At 45.3% G+C, this 20,720-nt stretch overlaps 2 protein-coding genes across 2 annotated transcripts in view; one reads left to right on the top strand and one right to left on the bottom strand.

The window, feature by feature from the left end:
• Nucleotides 1-672: 672 nt before the first annotated feature.
• LOC307247807 (transmembrane protein 54-like) lies at nt 673-5,832 on the top strand (the record flags this gene model as incomplete). Its single annotated transcript, XM_080023928.1, has 6 exons — nt 673-809; nt 2,024-2,220; nt 2,776-2,835; nt 3,841-4,032; nt 4,937-5,086; nt 5,551-5,832. The coding sequence occupies exons 1-6, from the start codon at nt 797-799 to the stop codon at nt 5,830-5,832; spliced, it is 894 nt and encodes a 297-aa protein (XP_079880054.1). The 5' UTR covers nt 673-796.
• Nucleotides 5,833-8,181: 2,349 nt separating this feature from the next.
• LOC307235864 (hippocalcin-like protein 1) overlaps nt 8,182-20,720 on the bottom strand; it is a 34,448-nt gene continuing 21,909 nt past the window's right edge. The window contains exons 2-5 of the mRNA XM_080008122.1: nt 16,668-16,871; nt 11,127-11,408; nt 8,994-9,099; nt 8,182-8,866 (exon numbers count right to left, since the gene is read on the bottom strand). Of these exons, the coding sequence (XP_079864248.1) occupies nt 8,769-8,866; nt 8,994-9,099; nt 11,127-11,408; nt 16,668-16,763 (582 nt within the window). The 5' untranslated portion in view covers nt 16,764-16,871 and the 3' untranslated portion in view covers nt 8,182-8,768. The remainder of the gene's footprint in view (nt 8,867-8,993; nt 9,100-11,126; nt 11,409-16,667; nt 16,872-20,720) is intronic.

The following is a 20,720-nucleotide window of genomic DNA, read 5'->3' as shown; positions in this document are numbered from 1 at the left end:
AACACGTGAACGAGGTGTACAAAAGCTTGAAGAACTGGAAAGTCAATACGATTAGTAAATACCGTCAATTCTGTTCGATTATTAGAGAAACTTTTATGAGGGAAAAAAAGTTGGCGGGGATCTTAAGTTTAAAATGCGAGTATTTTTGACGCAAAAGCATTTATCCGCCCACGGCATCGCAGCGATTATCGGCCGCGAGTCGGGGGTTGCCAGGTATGACCCAAGTGAGCCGGGGTTCGGTACATAACCGTCGGCAAAAAACTCCGCTGTCGAGCTGGCAACCCCACACCGCCAGCGCGTTGGGCGTTCCGCGCCGTCATCCCCCAGTCCACCGCCAGATGGCAGCAGAGATGTGTCCTCTAAGAGACATCCAATCCCCACTAATGAACGAAAGCACCGGCCCAGTGTTTTGTTTTGCCTAAAAAAACAAACAAACAAACAAACAAACAAACAAAAACAAAACAAATAGAGAAAAAAACATGTTTTGCGCAACTCCGGTCATTTCCATTATGAGCGATTGGGCCTCATCCCGTCCCATTGGCACTGAGATGGAAGCGAAAAGGATTTAAAAAGCGCAGCTCCGCACCACCCGCGCGGCGTGGAGTCACCTTGGAGCCATTTCCTGTGGCAGCGCGTCCCTGAAATGCGTGGGAGGACCAGGCTGCACACGCACTGCCTGCACCCGGAGGGAGGGCTTCCACTCTGCGCGGAGACGCGCTGCACCTGTGTCCGCCTGCCGCGTTCGCCCCGGGGCCGCGGGAGTCGAGTCGAGCGGACGGCGCGGTGACCTGACGCCATGGCCAGCACAGGTAACCGTGAGCGGCGCTGTCGCGGTGTTGTCGGGGTGAGGGTTAGGGTGCGGCAGCGTTCGCACGGGCGTCAGACCTCCAGACCCGCATCGTGTGTTTGGTCGCCTTGAGGTGGTTGTGGTTGGGGTTGGGGTTGGATGGATGGTTAGGTAACAGCCGGGCTTGTCCGTGCTGTAGGTCAGAGTCAAATTGTTGCCTTTATGGGTTGGTCCGCCTTCATACGAGCAGAGGTTGTTCATAGTTGTAAAAGCACTTTTTGTTGTTGTTGTTGTTGTTTTAAATAATCTACACGCATGTTGACATTCGATCACAACCCCATCATTTTAACCCCATCTATAAATCGTTCACACTCATTTGTGTGGAGGAGTTTGACAATTGTTCTGTGTTGTGGTAATAGGGAGCCACCACACACACACACACACACACACACACACACATATATATATATATATATATATATATATATATATATATATATATATATATATATATATATATATATATATATATATATATATATATATATGTGTGTGTGTGTGTGTGTGTGTGTGTGTGTGTGTGTGTGTGTGGGGGTGGGTGGGGTGGCTCCCTATTACCACACACACACACATATATATACTAACTGACATATACACAGTCCACACACAAAATGATAATGTAACCCTTGAAGACCCTTGACTACCGCTGTATATTTGAAACAAACGGTTCCTGTACAGCCTACGGTGGAGTATGTGTTCAGCTGGTAATCATTAATTCTGGTGACATGTCTGCCGTGGCTTTGACCCGGCGTCTGTGGGAGCTGATCAACAGAATGCAGACAGCCCAGGGCCTCTGCAAAGCTCTCAATTCCCCATCCCCTGATTTTAAAATGATGTTAATTCCTGCCCTTCTACCTCCCCTTTTCTTTTCTTTTTTTTTTAAACCATTTTTATTATTGGGGCTATATAGACATTGTGATACAAGACTCGATATTGTTTGAGATTTTTATAATTATGATATTGTTGAATCTATAATAAATATATATATATAAAATATAATTTTATTTATGAAAAAGCACCAACAGTCATCCTCAAATCATAAATGTATCAATATGGATGTGTTCATCAAAAAACAACTGCAATATTTGATTTAGCCTTGCTTAGTATTTTTCAGGCCCACTCTAGCCCATCTATTTTCACACCTCCCTCCCATTCAACACCAACCCCTTCCCCCAGGTGTGTGTTGTGCCAATCTGGAGGATCCTAAGGCTCTGATGAAAATGGGCCTGAGCATGATTCTGATTGGCCATGTCAACTTCCTGCTGGGAGCACTGGTCCACGGAGCTGTGCTGAGACATATCAATGTCCACAAGCAGGCCAGGGCCATGGAGTATGCCATCTCCAATGTAGTGGCTCTCAGCTCGGGCCTAACGGTGAGCACAGAGTGGTGTCCGAAAAATAGCTATAGAAGGTGTGTGTGTGTGTGTGTGTGTGTGTGTGTGTGTGTGTGTGTGTGTGTGTGTGTGTGTGTGTGTGTGTGTGTGTGTGTGTGTGTGTGTGTGTGTGTGTGTGTGTGTGTGTGTGTGTGTGTGTGTGTGTGAAATCGCTGTGTTTCAATATTTATTTTATGGTAAATCAATCTTCAGTGAAACCTTTAATAAAGTAACGAGCTGTGCTGCTGCTTGGAAAAGAAACAGGTGGAGCAAAAAGTATATGGATAAATCATTAATATTCTTCGTTATTGTAAACACCGCCATTCAGATGGGCGGTACTCTGCAAAGTCCCGTCTTTGAGACCGTACAGCACTCTAAAAATCAACGACAGACTTTCGGGTTTCTTTGTATTTTTCCGACTGCCAGTCTGCATAACGGTGGTGGGGTGGACGGAGTAGCAACATGTGACACTGTGGCACTGCCACGTTGTCATCTCTTTTGTCGTCCTTGTGAGCATTTTGTGTTTAACGTGTCGTCTCTTTCCTTTCTTTGCAGGCTGTGGTTGTTGGGATTCTAGCCATCGTCCTGTCTAAAACCAAGAGGAGCAGAGCGCTGGTTGGTGACACGGTAGTCGATGGGATTCCCTGTCACATTGAAGCACCTGCCGTTGCTTTTCGAAAGCGTGTTGTGTCACCTCCGCTTTTCCCGAGCTGGAATGCTTTTGGCCTTCCTATCTTTTCTCTCGGGCGCAGTTCTCCTCCTCCCTGCTTGTTGAATCAGCTGTGGCTCAGACAAGCCTGGCAAGCTAGTTTGTTCAAACTTGAACTTCAACGAGTGTGGCCAACTCATGGCGACACGCCACTCCCATCTTTTTCCTTTGTTTGGCAGCTTAGTCACCATTCACTCGCTGAGCAGGTTTGATGGACTTGCTGTTTAAGGCACAGCATGTGATTACCACGCACTCAGCTTTCTGCTTACATTTTTTCCACCCATTAAAACTACACAGGATAACCTGGCATGTTGGCAGTCCTTCAGGTCATGTTCGTTGCATGACCATTGCCGTCGATATTTGTAATCGTAAAAAAAACAACTTGAATTTGTTCAATGCAGCATTGACTAGTGAAAGATATTAAGTTAGTTGTCATTCTGCAGACTTTTTTGGGTTCCTTATTTGTATGTGTCACTGCATCACTTCCATTATGGCAGAAGGATTTCCCCCAGCAGTGTACTATAGTACAGAGAAACTCTGCCGCTCCCAGTGTGTGCTAGACATTAAGCTCATCTCTCATTTGCTTCATTTAATTCAGACATTTTCAGCTTCAGTTTAAATCAGTCATCATATAGTAACTCAATTTTATTTAATGAATCTATCAATGCCTGAACTCTCAAGACGTTAAGAGGTGAAATATAGTTTTTGAAAATGGATCGAGATTACTGCTATTATGCCAGTCTAGGTACAGTCTACTGAACTTTCATGTTTGAAACCAGGTTTTAGACGACAGCTCACCAGGTTGTACTGGGCTTACTTAAATTCCAGCCCTCATAGCAACTGAGATTCAACATATTACCATAGAAAGTTATCCTATGTAGATTTATGTCTCCTTCTATGTTTTTTGCCAGATCTGGTCGGTCTTTATTCTCGGCCTCCTCTCGGCGCTCATGGCAACGGCCTCTGCCATTGGTCTGCTCGTCTCTGTGGTGAGGGCCATACTCCATGGTGGGCGGAGTCTTCTGACCCACTGCCGCTTCCCCGACGCCATTGGCTACTCCAGTGTCACCAACGAGTGCCCGTTTGACCCCACGCGTATCTATGTGAGTGTGAGTGTGAGTGTGAATGTGAGAGGTTGACTGACCTTTTTTCTCGCCGGGAGTAATGAGCAGTAATACTCAAACAATGCAAAATAAATATCGATTATTAAATTAAATCCAAGAGTAGTCTGATAGAAATGGTATTTGTGTCAAATTTGACATAAAAATATATGGTATCACATGATGCTGTGTGCCCCATACAGCAAACTCCAAACGCCGTTGTTGTGATCGCAACCTCTTGTCTCTGTGTTGACCACCCCTGGTCTGTATTGGCTCAGTCTATCGCCCCGGACACTTGCACTTCACTTATTTCTTTTTTTATTTGAGATTGTTGTTTTTAGTTTTTCATATTCAAGTATAGCTGTTCTAAGGTGGAGAGCTTGCCGGAAAACAAAGGACTAAAGTGTTTCTCGTTCCTGGCCATTACCACATTATTCCGACGAGGTTGTGACGGATCAGTGGTGCCTCAAGCGTAGCTAAGCTCTCCCACCTGTACAATTTCCTTTCACGTCTTTCACTCTGCGTTTTGTGTTGGTCTCTCACTCGTCGATCTGCCACACTAAGGCCTTTGCCGGGGAAGTGACAGGAATGCTGACGCGACCCTGTCCGTTGGCCTGTCCTGTATCAGTGTGCTACAGATGGCCTGTCAGCCCCTCTCAACCTTAAGACTCCATCGCCGTGCATCAACTTGCTTCGTGGGTGTTAAGCGTCACTTGCGAAGCACATTTTCTCAGTTAGAAGTGCATCGTTCTGCAAGTTGTCTTGCCCATCGTACCTGCTTTTGTTCTGCGTCAAGTGCTTTGGCCTCAAATCACGTTTCTGTGTCTATGGCCCGGTTGTTGGCTGCCACTCACAGCTGTCCTTTCTTCACTCCCTTGGACCCCCCCAACCAACCACTCCACCCCAGAGCACCACACTTATTCTGTGGGTGCCGCTGATTGTGACGTGTGCCGTCCAGCTGGTGTTTTCCTCGCGCTGCGTGTCCGTCTGCATGGCCTTCCTTGGTCTGCCGTGCTGTCCTCGCCAGAAGAGAGACGGAGGGAGCCGTGGCAGGACGGTGAGGTTCTCTCACACACACACACACACACACACACACTGTTTTATCTTTTAGGTTTTCAAAGTGAACTAGGGATATTAAGAAATCTCTATATTAGACCTGCATACCTTAGTCTGTCCGTACGTCCTTCAAGCACGTTGCGGGTTACGCTTGGCACTGTTTGAATACTCAGATTTCACCAGATGTAATGTCATCCTAGTACTTTTCGTATACAATGTGATGCACACTGTGATTTAAAGCATACTAATTTGGCATACTAAGTCATGTTATCTTATTTCGGTGGCAGCGGGTCAGTTCTGGTGTCATGGCTACTACGACTACGACTACTACTGCAACTAACCTAATGTCTGCTACAAGCCTTAAGCTCAAAAGGGAATGTAACAGGAACACAGGAAGTTGCCAGACGAGCATTATTGACACAAACACATGTTGCAGTCTCCCCCTCTCTCTGTGTTCACATGCAGATCAATGCAGCAACGGCAGTAGAGCTAATGGTGAGACCCCGCTATGCCCCGCCTCCAAGACAACAGCAGCCCCCGCCGCCCCCGCAGCCCCCGCAGCCCCCGCGGCCTCGTCCCCTACACATACAGCACCACAGTCTCCCTCCGTCTGAGAGGCATCCTCTGCGGCAGCCCCGGCGGGGCAGGGCGGCGGTGGAAGACAGGGTCATCCGGCAGCAGAGGGCCCCCGAGCAGGACCAGCTGCTAGAGAGGGCCACCCTGGAGCGCTCCAGCTTTTGGATTTAGCTTTACAGGGCAGCCCCTCTTGGGGGGGGGGGGGGGGAGTTAGCAAAGGGGAAAAACTGGGAACTAATGGCGAAAGTGGATGTTAACGGTGGGGTTGCCATGTCTTGGAAGCCTTACTTTTCCCAATACTCATTCAAAAGTGCAAACTCTAACCTCAACTGTTACTGTAGTGATGTGTTCCATCGACCTGAAAGTGCAATTTACTTTAATTCAACAGATTTATGGAGTTTCTGCGGCTCAAGTTGTGTGTGTGTGTGTGTGTGTGTGTGTGTGTGTGTGTGTGTGTGTGTGTGTGTGTGTGTGTGTGTGTGTGTGTGTGTGTGTGTGTGTGTGTGTGTGTGTGTGTGTGTGTGTGTGTGTGTGTGTGTGTGTGTGAGAATATTCCTCCTGGATTCTATAGCTATGTATTTGTATGTTTGCATATTTTTACCAGGTCGAGAAGCTAGTTTCATCTGAAGCTGTTGTTTATATTTATTTTATTTCTAAATAAACTTTGTTTTATGTTTTTAGCCTTTTGTGTGTGTGTGTGTGTGCCTTTTTTTTATTAATTCGCAGCTTTGTTCATATTAACATTCATTTCATTGCAGGGAAATGGTGACCTAACAGGATTGAGTGGTTGCTAACTTGCTCACTTTATATATATACACACACACACACACACACACACACACACAGACTGACAGCTTTGCTACGAATGGACACTTCAAACAGCAGCGCTCCCACCTCCTGTCAGGGGCTTGTTACAGAGCTGCACTGTCACACCACCAGTATTCCTCCACCATTGACGGGGTGACTGACAGCTTTTGGCGTCAGGCATTACGTGCTTGTCCTTCTACAAGGTAGAGATGAAGAAATGACCACACGTGCAGCGTTGAAACACATAAGGTATATATTTTTTTCTTTTTCTTTTCTTTTAGGGAGAACGAAACAAACATGACAACCCTCACGTGAGGTTTTCGTGCAACGGAAGAAAGGATAAAGGGGTGGGGCTGGGGTGGGGGGCGGCTGTTTATCCAACACAAGGTACCAGTTTGTCAGTGGCAGTGAGAATAGAAAAGGATTCAATGGGGAGGTGCAGCAGCGGTTGTTCCTCACCCGACCACCAGAGGGCAGTGACACAAATGATATTCCCCCCCGAACGCAAAGAGGTGCAGCTGGTCAGGGGAGCTCCTCTCTGGTTGGAGCAGCCTTACTGACTAGATGTGAGAGACTATACAGAGGAGTCTTGCCTCCTTTTAAATAAAATCTGTTTAAATAGCTGCATGGACAACAGACAAAATCAGAAGGGGCTTGTAAAAGCGACAAGCCCTTAGTGAGTTCTCTGTTAAGAGGAAAGAGAGGGAGGGTTAGGATTTGGGTCGTGTTTTAGTCCCAAAGCTTGACCAACATGTTGTTTTCAGTGCCTGGTACAGTGTTGAGGATAATGCAGGGCTACAAACAGAAAACAGCCGTGCGTTCATGTTTCTTTTATCTGTCATGCAGAGTACATGAGAGGTTACGACAACCTTTTTTTTTTTTTTACTTCGCGTAGTTGAGCCTTAAAATACTGATACAAATGAAGAAACAACACACGATAATACTGTAAAATTCAGGGGGCTATCTTAGTGTATATATTCACATGCGCGCACATATACCTAAATGCCGTCCATCTCCAGACAGAACCACAATGTACACACCCACTGGCGGCTCAAATCATATGTGCTACTGGTGTCGTTGGTCAAATAAGTTACAGAATCTTCCGGTGCACCCCCCCCCCCCAAATACTGACGTGTGATGCCGTCCACGAACCACAACAATCCGGAAGTCCAGAGTCTTTCTCCCTTTCCTCGTCCAGATTTTCCCCGAACTTTCAAAGAAAATTCGGGATCCGGCCGTCTCCAACAACACTGAATTAGCGTAAATCCACGGTAATGGAAATAGAAACAAATAAATAAAAACGTCAGGAGGAAAAGATACTATGTACAAAATAAAAACAAAAACAAAAATAACACAAACAAAAAAATAACATTGAAATATCCGCCACCATCCTTCTCCGGGGGACCTGGAATTCCTTGTTGAAAGATTGTGTAGCTCCGAGATTTATCCCAGCTACGCTACATAATACTGCCATGTTGACGCTAGAGAGAGCCAGAGTGTGTACGTGAGGACCAATATACTTCTCTATATGTCTGATGATAGCTGTAAAAGATATTAGTGTGTGTGTGTGTGTGTGTGTGTGTGTGTATATATACACACACACACACACACACACACATACATATGTGTACATGTATATATATATACTGTATATATATATATATATATATATATATATATATATATATATATATGAATATGGATATGCAAAAAGTGGTGAAGGAGAAACATGCTTTGCAAGTGGAAAACGGGACAGAGCTGCGTCTAAGCAGCGGGCGGTCCATGCGAGGGTTCTCTTCACGTCCAGTTAAAAAAAATAAAATCAAAAAAAACGCCTGAATTTCTTTTTCCATCAAAAAAATAAATAAATAACAAACTGTGGCTAAAGCAGTGAGCTCGCCCAAATCCCCCCCAAAAACATTTTTTAATGGAGGAGAGTTGGAGAGTTGGAAGGGCGCGGGGAGAGGGGGAAGAGAGCGAGGGAGTGAGAGAGACATTAAACACAGCAGATGCCCTGGCGACTCTGTCCATGTCTCTTTCTCAGTCGACTGATCGTACACGGCTTGTGCAGGTTCCCCCCTTCTTTCTCACTTGCTGAAATTAAACCCATGTGTTTCATTTTTCTTCTGCTGTTCTCTTCCTCCATCTTGTACCAAAACGAAAGGTATGAGAGACAACTTATCATGCATTGATTTGAGTGACTGTTTCCATAGCAACGAGGCGGGGAGGGGGCAGGAAAGGGCAGGGGTTGGGGGTAAAGGGGCGGGTGGGCCATTCCAAGCCATTCCGAGCCGCAGCCCTCAGAACTGGGATGCGGAGCTGGGGTCGCACTGGAGTAGCCTGACAATGGAGGGGTCGCTTTTGGCACCTTTGATAAACTCCTCCAAAGACAATTTACCTGGAGAGGGGGAGAGAAAGAATGGAGAGTTGAGAACATGGGAGCTGTGTGATGGACCTCTTCTCCCTGGTGACACGCAGCAGATTGGATCCCCCACATCTCCCCCTCCCCTCCCTCCACCTCTCACCATCATTGTTGAGGTCCATCTGTCTGAAGATCTTGTCCGTCCTCTTCTCGGGAGTGGATTCATCTTCAGGCATCTTCATCACGGACGACACCATCTTGTAGATAGCCTGAGAGAGAGAGAGAGAGAGAGAGAGAGAGAGAGAGAGAGAGAGAGAGAGAGAGAGAGAGAGAGGTGGGGGGTGCGAGACAGAAAAATTTGTGATTTCCAGCTGGCAGGGTACAGGACACAATATTTTTTGAATGTTAATTTTCAGATTCTAACAAATACAAGGCCTGACGGTAAATCAATGGGTCAATATTCTACTGTGATTCAAAGTTGTTGTTTTTTTACAATTCAATAGTTAAACAAAGATATGTGCCTCATATCAATTCATGCATCAATTCATCTCATTTCATCATAACACGTGGGCCTCGCCAAGAGGAAGCCACATTGCTGTGGCTTGCTTGCTGGGGGAGCATCGTCTGGCTTTTAGGTAAGGATGCCACCGCCATCTGTGTTTTGAGCAACTCCGCCTGCGTCCCCACGAGGGTGCTCTGCGAGACACCTACTCATCCTCTGACTAAAAAGCTGAGCGCAGTGGAGAATGGTCCTTCAAGTACTTGGGAAAGCAACAAAGAAAGGTTTTACATAAAAGGAGGAAAAGATAGAGCCGCGTCCTATGCTAATGCGCTCTTTGTTCATTCTTTGCCATTTTTCACACAACAAAAAACAGCATTTTAAATCGACACTCTTGGACATTTTCTTTAACTCCCTCGCTCTCGCCCACAAGTCCCTCCTCTCTCATCCCACGGTGTGTAGCCTGAATGGGCCTGAGGATAATCCCCGGTATTCTGCACACTAAGGGATAAACTGCGGTTAAATTTAACTCACTAATCCTCAAGAACGCAGTGGTAGACACCGCAACTCCAGCTGGGTCCTCAGCCCGGCGTCTATTCCCATGTCCCCCCTCGGGCCTCCGTCTCTCTGAGGCGCTGTTTGATTCTTCGATTGAACTGCCGGGACAGCGGCAGTCAAAGGGGTTTTACACGGCGCTTTTCGCCTCGCGCAAGTCTTAGTTGGCGTGAGTATACACATTTACAGCTGGTCAGGTTGTGGAATACAAGGTTCTTCATGAACACACTTTCCACACTGGCTTTTAGGCGACAGAGATCCACTGTTTTGTTTTTTTTTGTTTTCTTTTCAACAGAGATCCACTGTTATCCACATGCGCAGATCCTGGCTCATTTCCCCTGTCTTTCTGGCTGACCTTGGCATGCCTGGAAAAAAATGATTGTCGTAGGCTTTTGGGAAAAGTGAATGGGTCCACGACAGCGTCGCTCACATCCAAGAGCTCCGACTGATGCCAAATTAAGACTTCTAAATTTAAACCTGTCACTCTGTTGAAAGTTCAAATCTGCTATTGATAAAAATGTACATAGAGGTTAGAGGCGGTGACACTGGTCATTGGGGAAATAAGTTTGGGGTTCGTCATTGTCGAACTATTCACAGACATATGGCATGGGAAAAGAAAAGTCTTATCTGAGTAACAAACGACATTGCAAACATTGGAAAATCCTTAAAATAGCAGACCGAAAATTCTTTTCCACCCTGAGAACCTCTGTCCGTTGTACAAAAAGCCTGAGCTGAGCCCTTTCCTGTTTTCCATTTCCTGTAGTGCAAGATAGTATCTCGCCTTCCATTTCAAACCGACACGAGTAAATATGTAAATTAACTGTCCGATAAAATTAGCTTGAAGCTAACTTGGTAGAGGAGATTTATGGTGTTGAGGATAATCTCCAACACAATGCATTGCTTTAGCCTGGTATCATTTTTTTGCTGTTGCAACACCTGTATTTCTCCAATTTCTCGATCCTGAAGGTTCACTAAAGAGTTATCTTATCTCATCAGGATGATTTCCAATATCAATATCAGTCCCTTCCCAGTAAAAACATTAATCCAAATGTCAGGGGAGGCAACCTCTTCAACTGGAGGTCACTCCTTATATCATCTTCCATACATTTCAATTAAGCTGGCGCCATATGCCTAAGAAACCAGACTGACCTTTCAGATCCTGCACCACAAAACCAATTTACTGCAAAACCAAAACTGTATTCCTCCATTAAGCTGTGCACCCCGCCTGGCCCCCAGTCTCACCTGTACTATCTCCAGCATCTCATCGCGGCTGATGTAGCCATTGCCGTCCAGGTCGTACATGCTGAAGGCCCACTTGAGCTTCTGCTCCAGCTTGCCCCGTGATGTCACACTCAGGGCGATGATGAACTCCCTAAAGTCTATCGTGCCGTCGGCGTTTGTGTCGAACGTGCGGAAGACGTGCTCGGCGAACTTGGAGGCGTCGCCGTAAGGGAAGAAGTTGGCGTAGATTTTCTTGAACTCCTCCACATTCAGATTCCCACTCGGACAGTCCTTCAGAAAGCCCTGGAGAGAGAGTGGCGAACAAAGCCGAGACAAAATCTGAATGGTTACTCTTATTAAAATGTTATAAAAACGTTTGTCTGTGGCACAAACCTGCTGAATGCTTTACTAAATAAATGCTCTGATGTAAGTTCTCATTCTACTTAATGTAGTCCAATGAGGTAACACCTTAAAAACACTCATTTTCGCAAATGGGAAACAGGCATATATTAGACATGTCATTTCTTTCTGTTATAATGAAAAATAAAAGGATCAAAAACTCTATTTTATCATGTTTTCAAGAGTTCTAGTGACTATTTTGCACTCATAAAAACCATCTCAACACTGGACTTGTTATATGCCAACACCAAGGAGGCATATAACTCATCCCCCCTCCCCCCCAGGGAAGATCAGATCACAACCTGGTTCATCTCCTGCCTGTGTACAAACCTCAGTGAAGGGTGGTCTAAAGAGACTGAAGAGGCTCTGTAGGACTGCTTTGACTTTATTGTGTGGGAAGAACTCTGTGCTCCTCATGGGGAGCACATCAACGGTCTCACTGACTGCATCACAGATGACATCAACTTCTGTGTGGAAAACACTGTACCCACCAGGACTGTACAGTGTTTTTCCAACAGCAAACCCTGGATTACTCCGGATATAAAGGCTCTCCTCAAGGAGAAGAAAACGGTCTTTAAATCAGGAGACAAGGAGGAGCTGAAGGAGTTACAGAAGCAGCTGAGGAGGAAGATCAGAGAGGGGAAGGACAATTACAGAAGAAAGATGGAGGACCAGTTGCAGAAAAAGAACACCAGAGGAGTCTGGAGGGGCCTCAAAACCATCTCGGGCCACAATGAACCAGACTCCTAGGCTGTGGGGGATCAGAGGTGGGTGAATGATCTCAATTTGTTTTTCAATAGATTTCATCAGTCACCTACCCCTCCCTCTGCCTATTCACCTCTGCTGCTACCTCCATCATCTGCACCCCGGGTGTTCTGCCCCATCCCCCTTCCTTCAGTCCTCAGCTCACAGCTTCACTGTTTTTCCTGAGACAAACGCCTCCATTCACACCCTCCACTCAGCCCCCCTGCTCCAATCTGTCCTCCTCAAACTGACCTCACTACCATCCAGGTGAGGAAAGAGCTCCGGAAGATGAAGGAGAGAAAGGCTGCAGGTCCGGACGGCATCAGCGCCAGGATCCTAAAGACATGTGCAGACCAGCTCTGTGGGATAGTGGAGCACATGTTCAACATGAGCCTGAAGCTTGGGGAGAGTACCACAGCTGTGGAAGACCTCCTGCGTGGTACCAGTGACCAAAACCTCGCACCCCAAGGACCTCAGCAGCTACAGGCTACTGGCACTGGCGTCTCATTTCATGAAGACCCTGGAGAGGCTGGTACTTCCACCCCCTGGTGAGGTCATCAATGGACCCACTCCAGTTTGCCTACCAGCCTGGCATCGGAATGGACGGCGCTGTCATCTTCCTGCTACATTGAGCTCTCTCTCACCTGGAGAAGCCTAGGAGCACTGTGAGGATCATGTTCTTTGATTTCTCAAGTGCTTTCAACACCATTCAGCCTGTGCTTCTGAGGGATAAGCTGCAGCACACAGGAGTGGACCATCACCTGTCTTCCTGGATCCTGGACTACCTCACAGACCGGCCACAGTACGTGAGGTCTCAGTACTGCGAGTGTGACATGGTCATCTGCAGCACGGGGGCCCCGCAAGAAACGGTCTTCCTCTTCACCCTCTACACTGCAGACTTCATGTTCAGCTTAACCAGGTGTCACCTGCAGAAGTTCTCTGATGACTGCAATCGTTGGCCTCATCAAAGATGAGGACGACAGGGAGTAAACTCACCATGGACTTTGTGGACTGGTGCCAGCGAAACCGCCTCCAGATCAACGCGGGGAAAACCAAAGAGCTGGTGGTGGATTTCCGCAGGCGCAGACACTCCCCCCCGACACCGGTGAACATTCAGATAATGGATATTGACATCGTGGAATCTTAGTACCTGGGTGTTCACCTGAACAATAAACTGGACTGGACTAATCACACTCATGCACTTTATAAGAAGGGTCAGCGCAGACTCTATCTGCTTAGAAGACTCAGGTCCTTTTGAGTGCAGGGGACTGTCCTGAGGACCTTCTTCAACACCGTGGTGGCATCAGCCATCTTTTATGGAGTGGTCTGCTGGGGCAACAGCCTCACCACAGCTGACAGGATGAGACTTGAAAAACTGATCAAGAAGGCCAGCTCTGTCCTGGGGGGCCCCCTGGACCCAGTGCAGGTGGGGGGAGAAAGGAGGATGGTGGCTAAACTGTCATCCATGATGGAGTACAAATCCCACCCCATGCATAGCACTCTGATGGCACTGGAGGCTCCTTCAGCGATAGGCTGCCTCACCCAAAGTGTGGGAAGGAGCGCTATCGCAGGTCCTTCCTTCCTGCGACTGTCAGACTGTATAACCAACCGTGCAGCCAGTAGAGCAACAACACACGCGCACACACACACACACAAATTGTACTTGGATTCAAGTGCAATTTTTTTATATAAAAAAAAAATAAAATAAAAATATAAATAAATAAATAAATTGCAATCCCTGATGTGCAATGTGTCAAGATATGAGCAATACACTTATCACTTAGTACTATCTGGTTCCTATTTATGGTGATTCTTTTTATTTGTATGTTTCTATATATTTTATATTGTTCATAGTGTGTACTTGATATGCTCTTTATTTTCTGCTGTCCCCTTTCTGCTGCTGGAATGATAAAAATGTCCCCGTTGTGGGACTTATAAAAGTTTATCTTATCTTTTGGCTGCACAGCTTCCTACTGTTAACCTACTGTCAGCAACATTACACTTTGGATGTACTTCGGCAATAGCAAAAAGTTAATAATATAATAAATAAAATGTGATATTACTGTGATTGTTGAAACATGTTGAAAGAATACACTAAGACATGTGTGATGTTAATGTAAGTTCTTGAAAGAGTTTTTCGAAAAGAAGATGGGAGGAGAAAAGGAGATAAAAATAATACTTTTTAAGGTTTAGCATTAGTTATTAGAAATAAAAAGTTATAAATGATGGGAACCAACAAGGTGTGGATTGAAAAATAGCTAACCTATACTTTAACTGTCTTAACTATAGGTCTGTGGAGAATTTCAATTCAAGGTTTTTCCAGTATTGAAACTCCCTTGACACATTTTTCACAGTTTTGGAATTTATCAGGAAAGGAAAACCCTTTTACTGTTACAAAACCTACTCTATTCCCTTTTGGCATGGATAACTTTAATGTAGAGCAGGTTTGAAGAGGAACATTTTTTTTTTTTTTAAGAAGCTTAATCCCTGCACAGGATTGGTCCCGATAGTTCCATCTTTTCTTTTCTTGGCAGCAGACTTTGATAGGAAAGTCTCCTCGGATCCATCCATTTAAGATGTGAGAAACTCAAAATAGTTTCAGGGTCTTATTCTACCCAGAGACTCCCAGAGCAGCAAAAGACCCATTGAAGAACTTTTGTCTGACTCAAACCGTAGCCCAGTTAGGTCTGCTGCCATGGAGTGAACGGTGTAACAGGAGTGTTAGTCTTCACACTGGGGGCCAGAGGACTTAAATCACGGGTCAGCTGGGACGATGTTTTAACAACAACAGCTGTCATTCGCATTGACCCCAACAGCTGTTCATATAGATCGAATCCGTGCAGCCATGGAGACATTATCAGCACAAAGCACCAGCAAATGTGTGCGTACACAGATGAAACACAAATGAACATGAACACACTAGGGATGCAAGGGTAGAGTGGGTTCATGGATCGGTATGTATCACGGTTTTGGGGCCACGGTAACAGTACGTTTTGGTATCTTTATATTTAAGCAAAAACATTTTTTTAAAGTTAAAAGGTGTAAAAAATGTTTTTTTAGTAGTCAAATGTCAAATGTCAAATGCCACAAATAACTAGTATAATGCTCTGTGTGTATGCCTGTGGGGGAAGGGGGAGACAGGGTTCAAGTTCATTGGTGGGTTGTTATAATTTGCATAAGTTCATATGATTGGAGGGGAGGTGTCCAGGATAGGGGATAATTCAAATATTAATTTCCGTTAATGTTTATTTATTCATATATATAATATTTTAAAAACGTTCACAATACATAATAAACAAAATTCGTACTATAGTTAGTTTTTTTTAATGTAGAACAGATACAAACAGTATATTCAGACATAATAATAGTAAAAAAAAAACCTTACAGTCAGACCAGTACGTGTGTGCCTTCACTTTGTCAACCTGACGTGACAGTGGGTAGAGCAACTTGTTAACAGACGGCAACCTAAACAAACAACACGACATAAACCAAAACCTGACAATAAAAGAAGGGCACGTCACTCAGCGAGACTCGATTCCCTTCATTCCTACAAAAGAGCCGTTTAAAAGAATCAGATCGTTCGTGAACGTGGTGGTGCGAGTGGAATCGAGTGTCTGAGGAGAAGTTCAAAATAAAGAGGGACACTGCCTTTATTGATTGCACTCTTTGCGAAAACATTTCCACGTTGTTTTATCTCGTGTTTCTATTGAAAAGGCTGCGTAGCCCCGTGCAGTTGAATAAAAAAATATAGACCTCTCGCGCAAAAGTAGAGAAATGCTGCACGACTTCACGCTGAACCCGCGCAGCTGACGTGGACAGTGGAGCTCCAACACTGTAATCAATAGGAAGCAGCACTCAAGGCATGCCGCTCACTTTGCACAGTGATACCGTGTGTGCGTTTTAAACTGTTGGGGCGTACAGAACGATTTGATAACATACCATGTACTGTCACTTCCCTAGAACAGACACACACACACACACACACACACACACACACACACACACACACACACACACACACACACACACAATATCATACACTAGCATGTGCTCATATGTACACTCTCTCTCTCCCACACACACACACACACACCCACACACACACACACACACACACACACACACACACACGGAAAAGGCAGTGTTTCATTTGGCAGTGGCAAGGACCGCACCGTGCCACTTTATCATGGAGAGATTTTGTTTGAGAAATCTCTTCCAGGAGAAAGGAAACCTTCTGCTGGGGATGTACCACTCTCCTCGCTGGATTATCAGGCTGGGAGCTGTTGTGAGCTGAAGAGGATGAGCATATTCACGAGAAAATGGCGAACCAGAGTGACCTAGCCACCAACAGAGACATGTTCTTAGACGTGTGTTGTAAACCCGCGTTGCCTATGTATGTGTCCAGACGGGTCAGCGTACCTTATACCACTCCTGGAGCTCATGGTCGGAGAACTCTGTGTTCTCCCTGAGGTCCTGGAGCATCTCTGGCCGCAGTTTGCTGTTCTGCTTCCCCATGGCGAAGGGACAGGACACTCGGTCTCCACGAAGACAGTAGCAACTTGAGCGGCGTCAGCACCACGCAGACTGCTCTATATTTGTGCTGTATGTATTCTGTTTTCAAACCTGCCAATCAGAGGAAGAGAAACGAGAGGGAGGGTCAGCGACCAATGACCACCAAAAACATGGAGGCCAGATTTAATGGCCAAAAGAGGCCATTAAATCTGGCCTGGCACCGGTGGATAGTATTGCAACACGCCTACGTGATCGATCTCGTTTCACAGCATTGGACACTGAGAACCAGATCAAGCTGTATCGTATTTTTGTGACACGGGCGGGGTGGGGGTTGTTGCACAACAAGGCCAACATTTTCAACCGCTGCATCACATTCAACAGTGCTCGAAAAACATCCCATAATACTGTCTCACAACCCCCCACTGCCGGCCCCACCCGATATATGACGTCAAGCCTGCTTGCTCTGCTGATCACATTTAGGAGCTTTATCTGGCTCCAGCTGTGTGTTTGTGTGTCAGATCAGTCCGCTTATCTCCCAACATGCCCTGCGTGGACAGAAACACTGGTTTTGGCAACTGGCACTGGTTATTTGTCCATGCATCTTGCCCGCCCACCCATCTAGAGAACCCTGTGGGTATCTCCTGAATCTCCTGACGTTGATGACTGGGTCTTACAAGGGCTTCACCAAACTGAACTACAGTAATTCAACAGCGGGCATTGTGTAAAAAATAATCAGGGTGAGCATAGGGGCAGCAGATTATCATTTGTTCATTTTGCTATGCTAACAGACACCATACCCAGGGAGCAGCTGAAACTCTATCTTCTTGTGCGAGGCGTCTAATTAGCTCGTGTTCAGTTACAACATAGCTTGATTGCATTTGTGTGTATGTCTGTGCATTGGTATAATTTAAGGGTGTCAGTGGAGCATTAAACAAAACCAATCCGACTTTCTCCATCCTGAAACAGGAAACCAAATCAAACAGACTGGGAATAGAGGTACCAGTCCTCACCTAGCAGCCACCTGTGGTACACTCTATCTATCGATGTATCTATCTATGTATCTATCTATGTATCTACCTATCTATAGAATTATCTATCTATTTATCCATCTTTTTTCAGGGATCTGTGAGGGATATATGAGTGATATACAGTAGATAGTACTAATTACACTTAATAATTGCAAAACAAAAATTAAACGGTGGCACTACGACTCACTTGGCTGCAGTACAGCAAACCGTTTGGCAGCACTGACAATGAGCATTTCATGGGAGTCCTTGGAGTTATCAGTGAGTTATTAACCGATATTCTCCTTTAGCTCCTTAACTCACAAGCGAGAGCGGCTGCTGGCTTCCCCGGAATGAGCTGCTGCTTTGCGGTCAGCAGCAGCGCTGAGGGCTGCTGTGTTTAACACATAGTTAGACACAATTTTAAAAGTGCTATAACTCATTGACTACAATAATTTTTACCCAACAAACAAATTACAGACATTTAAATGTGAAGACTTGTTACACAGACTTTTATATCCAAGAGATTCCCAATCTGGGGTCTGCGGCACCCTATTGGCACCCCTTGGAATTGCAGGGGGGTCCGCGGCAAAATGATTATTATTTATTAATTTTATTACATTATTTTATTTGATTGTTTTCCATGTTTTAATATAGCACCTATTTATCACCTATGTAAAGACCTCCATGCTTGTTTGTCTGAGCAACAGTCTCAGTTCAAAGGAAAAGGAGAATAACGTATTTAATGGTGAAAATGCGATTTGTTTGTATTTATTTATATTTTGATGACGATGCTTTTGTGTTTTTCTTCTTAACAATCTGACTCATAGTATGACTATATGTATCGATGTACGGATTTTTAAATAGAAAAATCTTTATTTTTCGTCAAATTTGAGTAATGGTATGATATCAGTGTGAATAATCACGATTAATTTTTTGAATCGTTTGACAGCCTTAATTGACATACATATGTGCAAAAACATACATATGCCGGCAGTATAGAGACATGCACATTTACACAAATATACTCAAGAGAAAGCATTCTACTTGCAATAATTACCTATAATAACTAACGACTAACACCAAGGTTGTCTAATTGTCAATGGGTACAGTCACTGACTTTCTCTCTCCACCCTTTTTAAAATCCATTGGCCCCCTCCTGGGCAGCATATGCTGATTCTAATTTTTCACAACTAAACTGTGAAAACTGATTGTGGATTATCATTATGGATTGTTCGCGCAAGACGAATCGACAAAAGGCCAGAATACAATATAGTCAATTCACAGAAAGAGGACAGGAAGACAGGGAGGCGGACAACATCCAGACAGACAGAGGGAGAGTAAGAGAGACAGACGGGCACAGACACACAAACGGACCGGCGGACCTTCTACATGCACTGTTCTGGCGGAGCCAATGCCACAGAACAAACCCCCACTTTGTCAACTTCCGACACAGTGACCTTTTCTGTGTTTTCTCCACATACTGTCTCTCTCCCCACCTGTCTCGCTCTCTTTTTGTTTCCTGCATTTCCTTCAGCCAAACCAGTGACCTGTGAAGACTAACTCCACATTCCTTCCCGTGCCCCTTTCTGCTCGGAAAGATATTAAATAAGACTTTAAAGAAAAAGTTAAAGAAAAAAATACCAAACTACTTTCACCGACAGGGATACACGTTTAACCCCCCCCTACGCACTTGCTCACACACATACTGTAAGCAAACACACTACTTTCAATTCCTTTCATTCTATCTCTCTGTTATCCCTCCACCCAGAGGCCTATAAAACACTAATCCCTCCCGCCAGTGAAAGTGCCCAGTGGCTGCTGGTCGCTGTCCAGAGCCTGTAAGTAGTAAGCCTTGATACACACAGACACAGACACACAGACACACACAGACATACGCACGCACACACACACGCACAATGCGCCTTGAACATCTGTTCTGGACCTCCAACTGTTTCACCAACATCTGCGCTGAGGATGATCCTGGTTGTGGTGGAGGAGAAAAGAAGACTGACAGAGAGAGAGAGAGAGAGACCGGGAGGTAAGGGGTTCTCTGTCGAGTAGATAAGTATGACGCAGCTTCATCTACGTCATCAAGGAAGAGAACGAGAGAAGAGGCGACGTGAAAGAGAAATGAAGGGGTGAGAGAGAAAGCAACAGAGAGGGAGGGCAGGAACGGGAGTGTCTGCCGTTGTTATAAGAGAGAGAAAAAAACGTCAACATTTCGGACAAAACAGCCCATTTAATGTGCTTAGGGGAGGGGGAATGCCTTGTCGTTGGAAAAAGAGAGAAGAGGAGCGAGCTCATGAAGGACTGGAATGGAAGTGACTGAGAAGAGGAGTGTGGGAGGAAGGGAAGAGAGAGTGCAGTGATGGGGAAGAGGAGCGGAAAAGCAAGAGCGAGATGGATGGATGAGGGAAAATGGAATGAAGCTCTGAGACAGCGAAGGCATGTGTTTGCGTGTGGCACGGGGAGGGAGCTTTGCCTCAAAATGATGTCAGGACGTCATTGACCCCCCACTTGAGGAAGAAACAGACCGCAGCAAAAAATGAAAGGAAGACAGAAAGAGAGGGAGGGAGAGAGAGAGGGGGGGGGGTCTTGGGTGAAAGAAAAGATAATGAAGTTGTTAAAAATAAGAATGGTGCCTGGTCCTTGTAGTGTCCACCCCTGTAGGGAAAATTCCCAACACATCTTGTCTTGGAATAGCTCTGTGTCACAGGGGGAACACGCACACTGATGAGAGGAATTAACAAAGAATTATTGCCATGATAAAAATGTGGAATTTTACACAATATCTATACATAATTGCTATGACACAATTAAGTCATACTGGTTTTCGGCACTGTACACCTTGCTATTAGATAATATGTTAGTGAAATAAAAAGAAAACGAACCGTGGGAACTGTAGTAATGTTCTTACTTTGTGGGCAGAACAGCTGGACACCACCATCACCAA

This window comes from Zeus faber (genome assembly GCF_960531495.2).
Source record: "Zeus faber genome assembly, chromosome: 1".
NCBI classification, from domain to species: Eukaryota; Metazoa; Chordata; class Actinopteri; order Zeiformes; family Zeidae; genus Zeus; species Zeus faber.
This window is presented reverse-complemented; position numbering and strand designations above follow the sequence as displayed.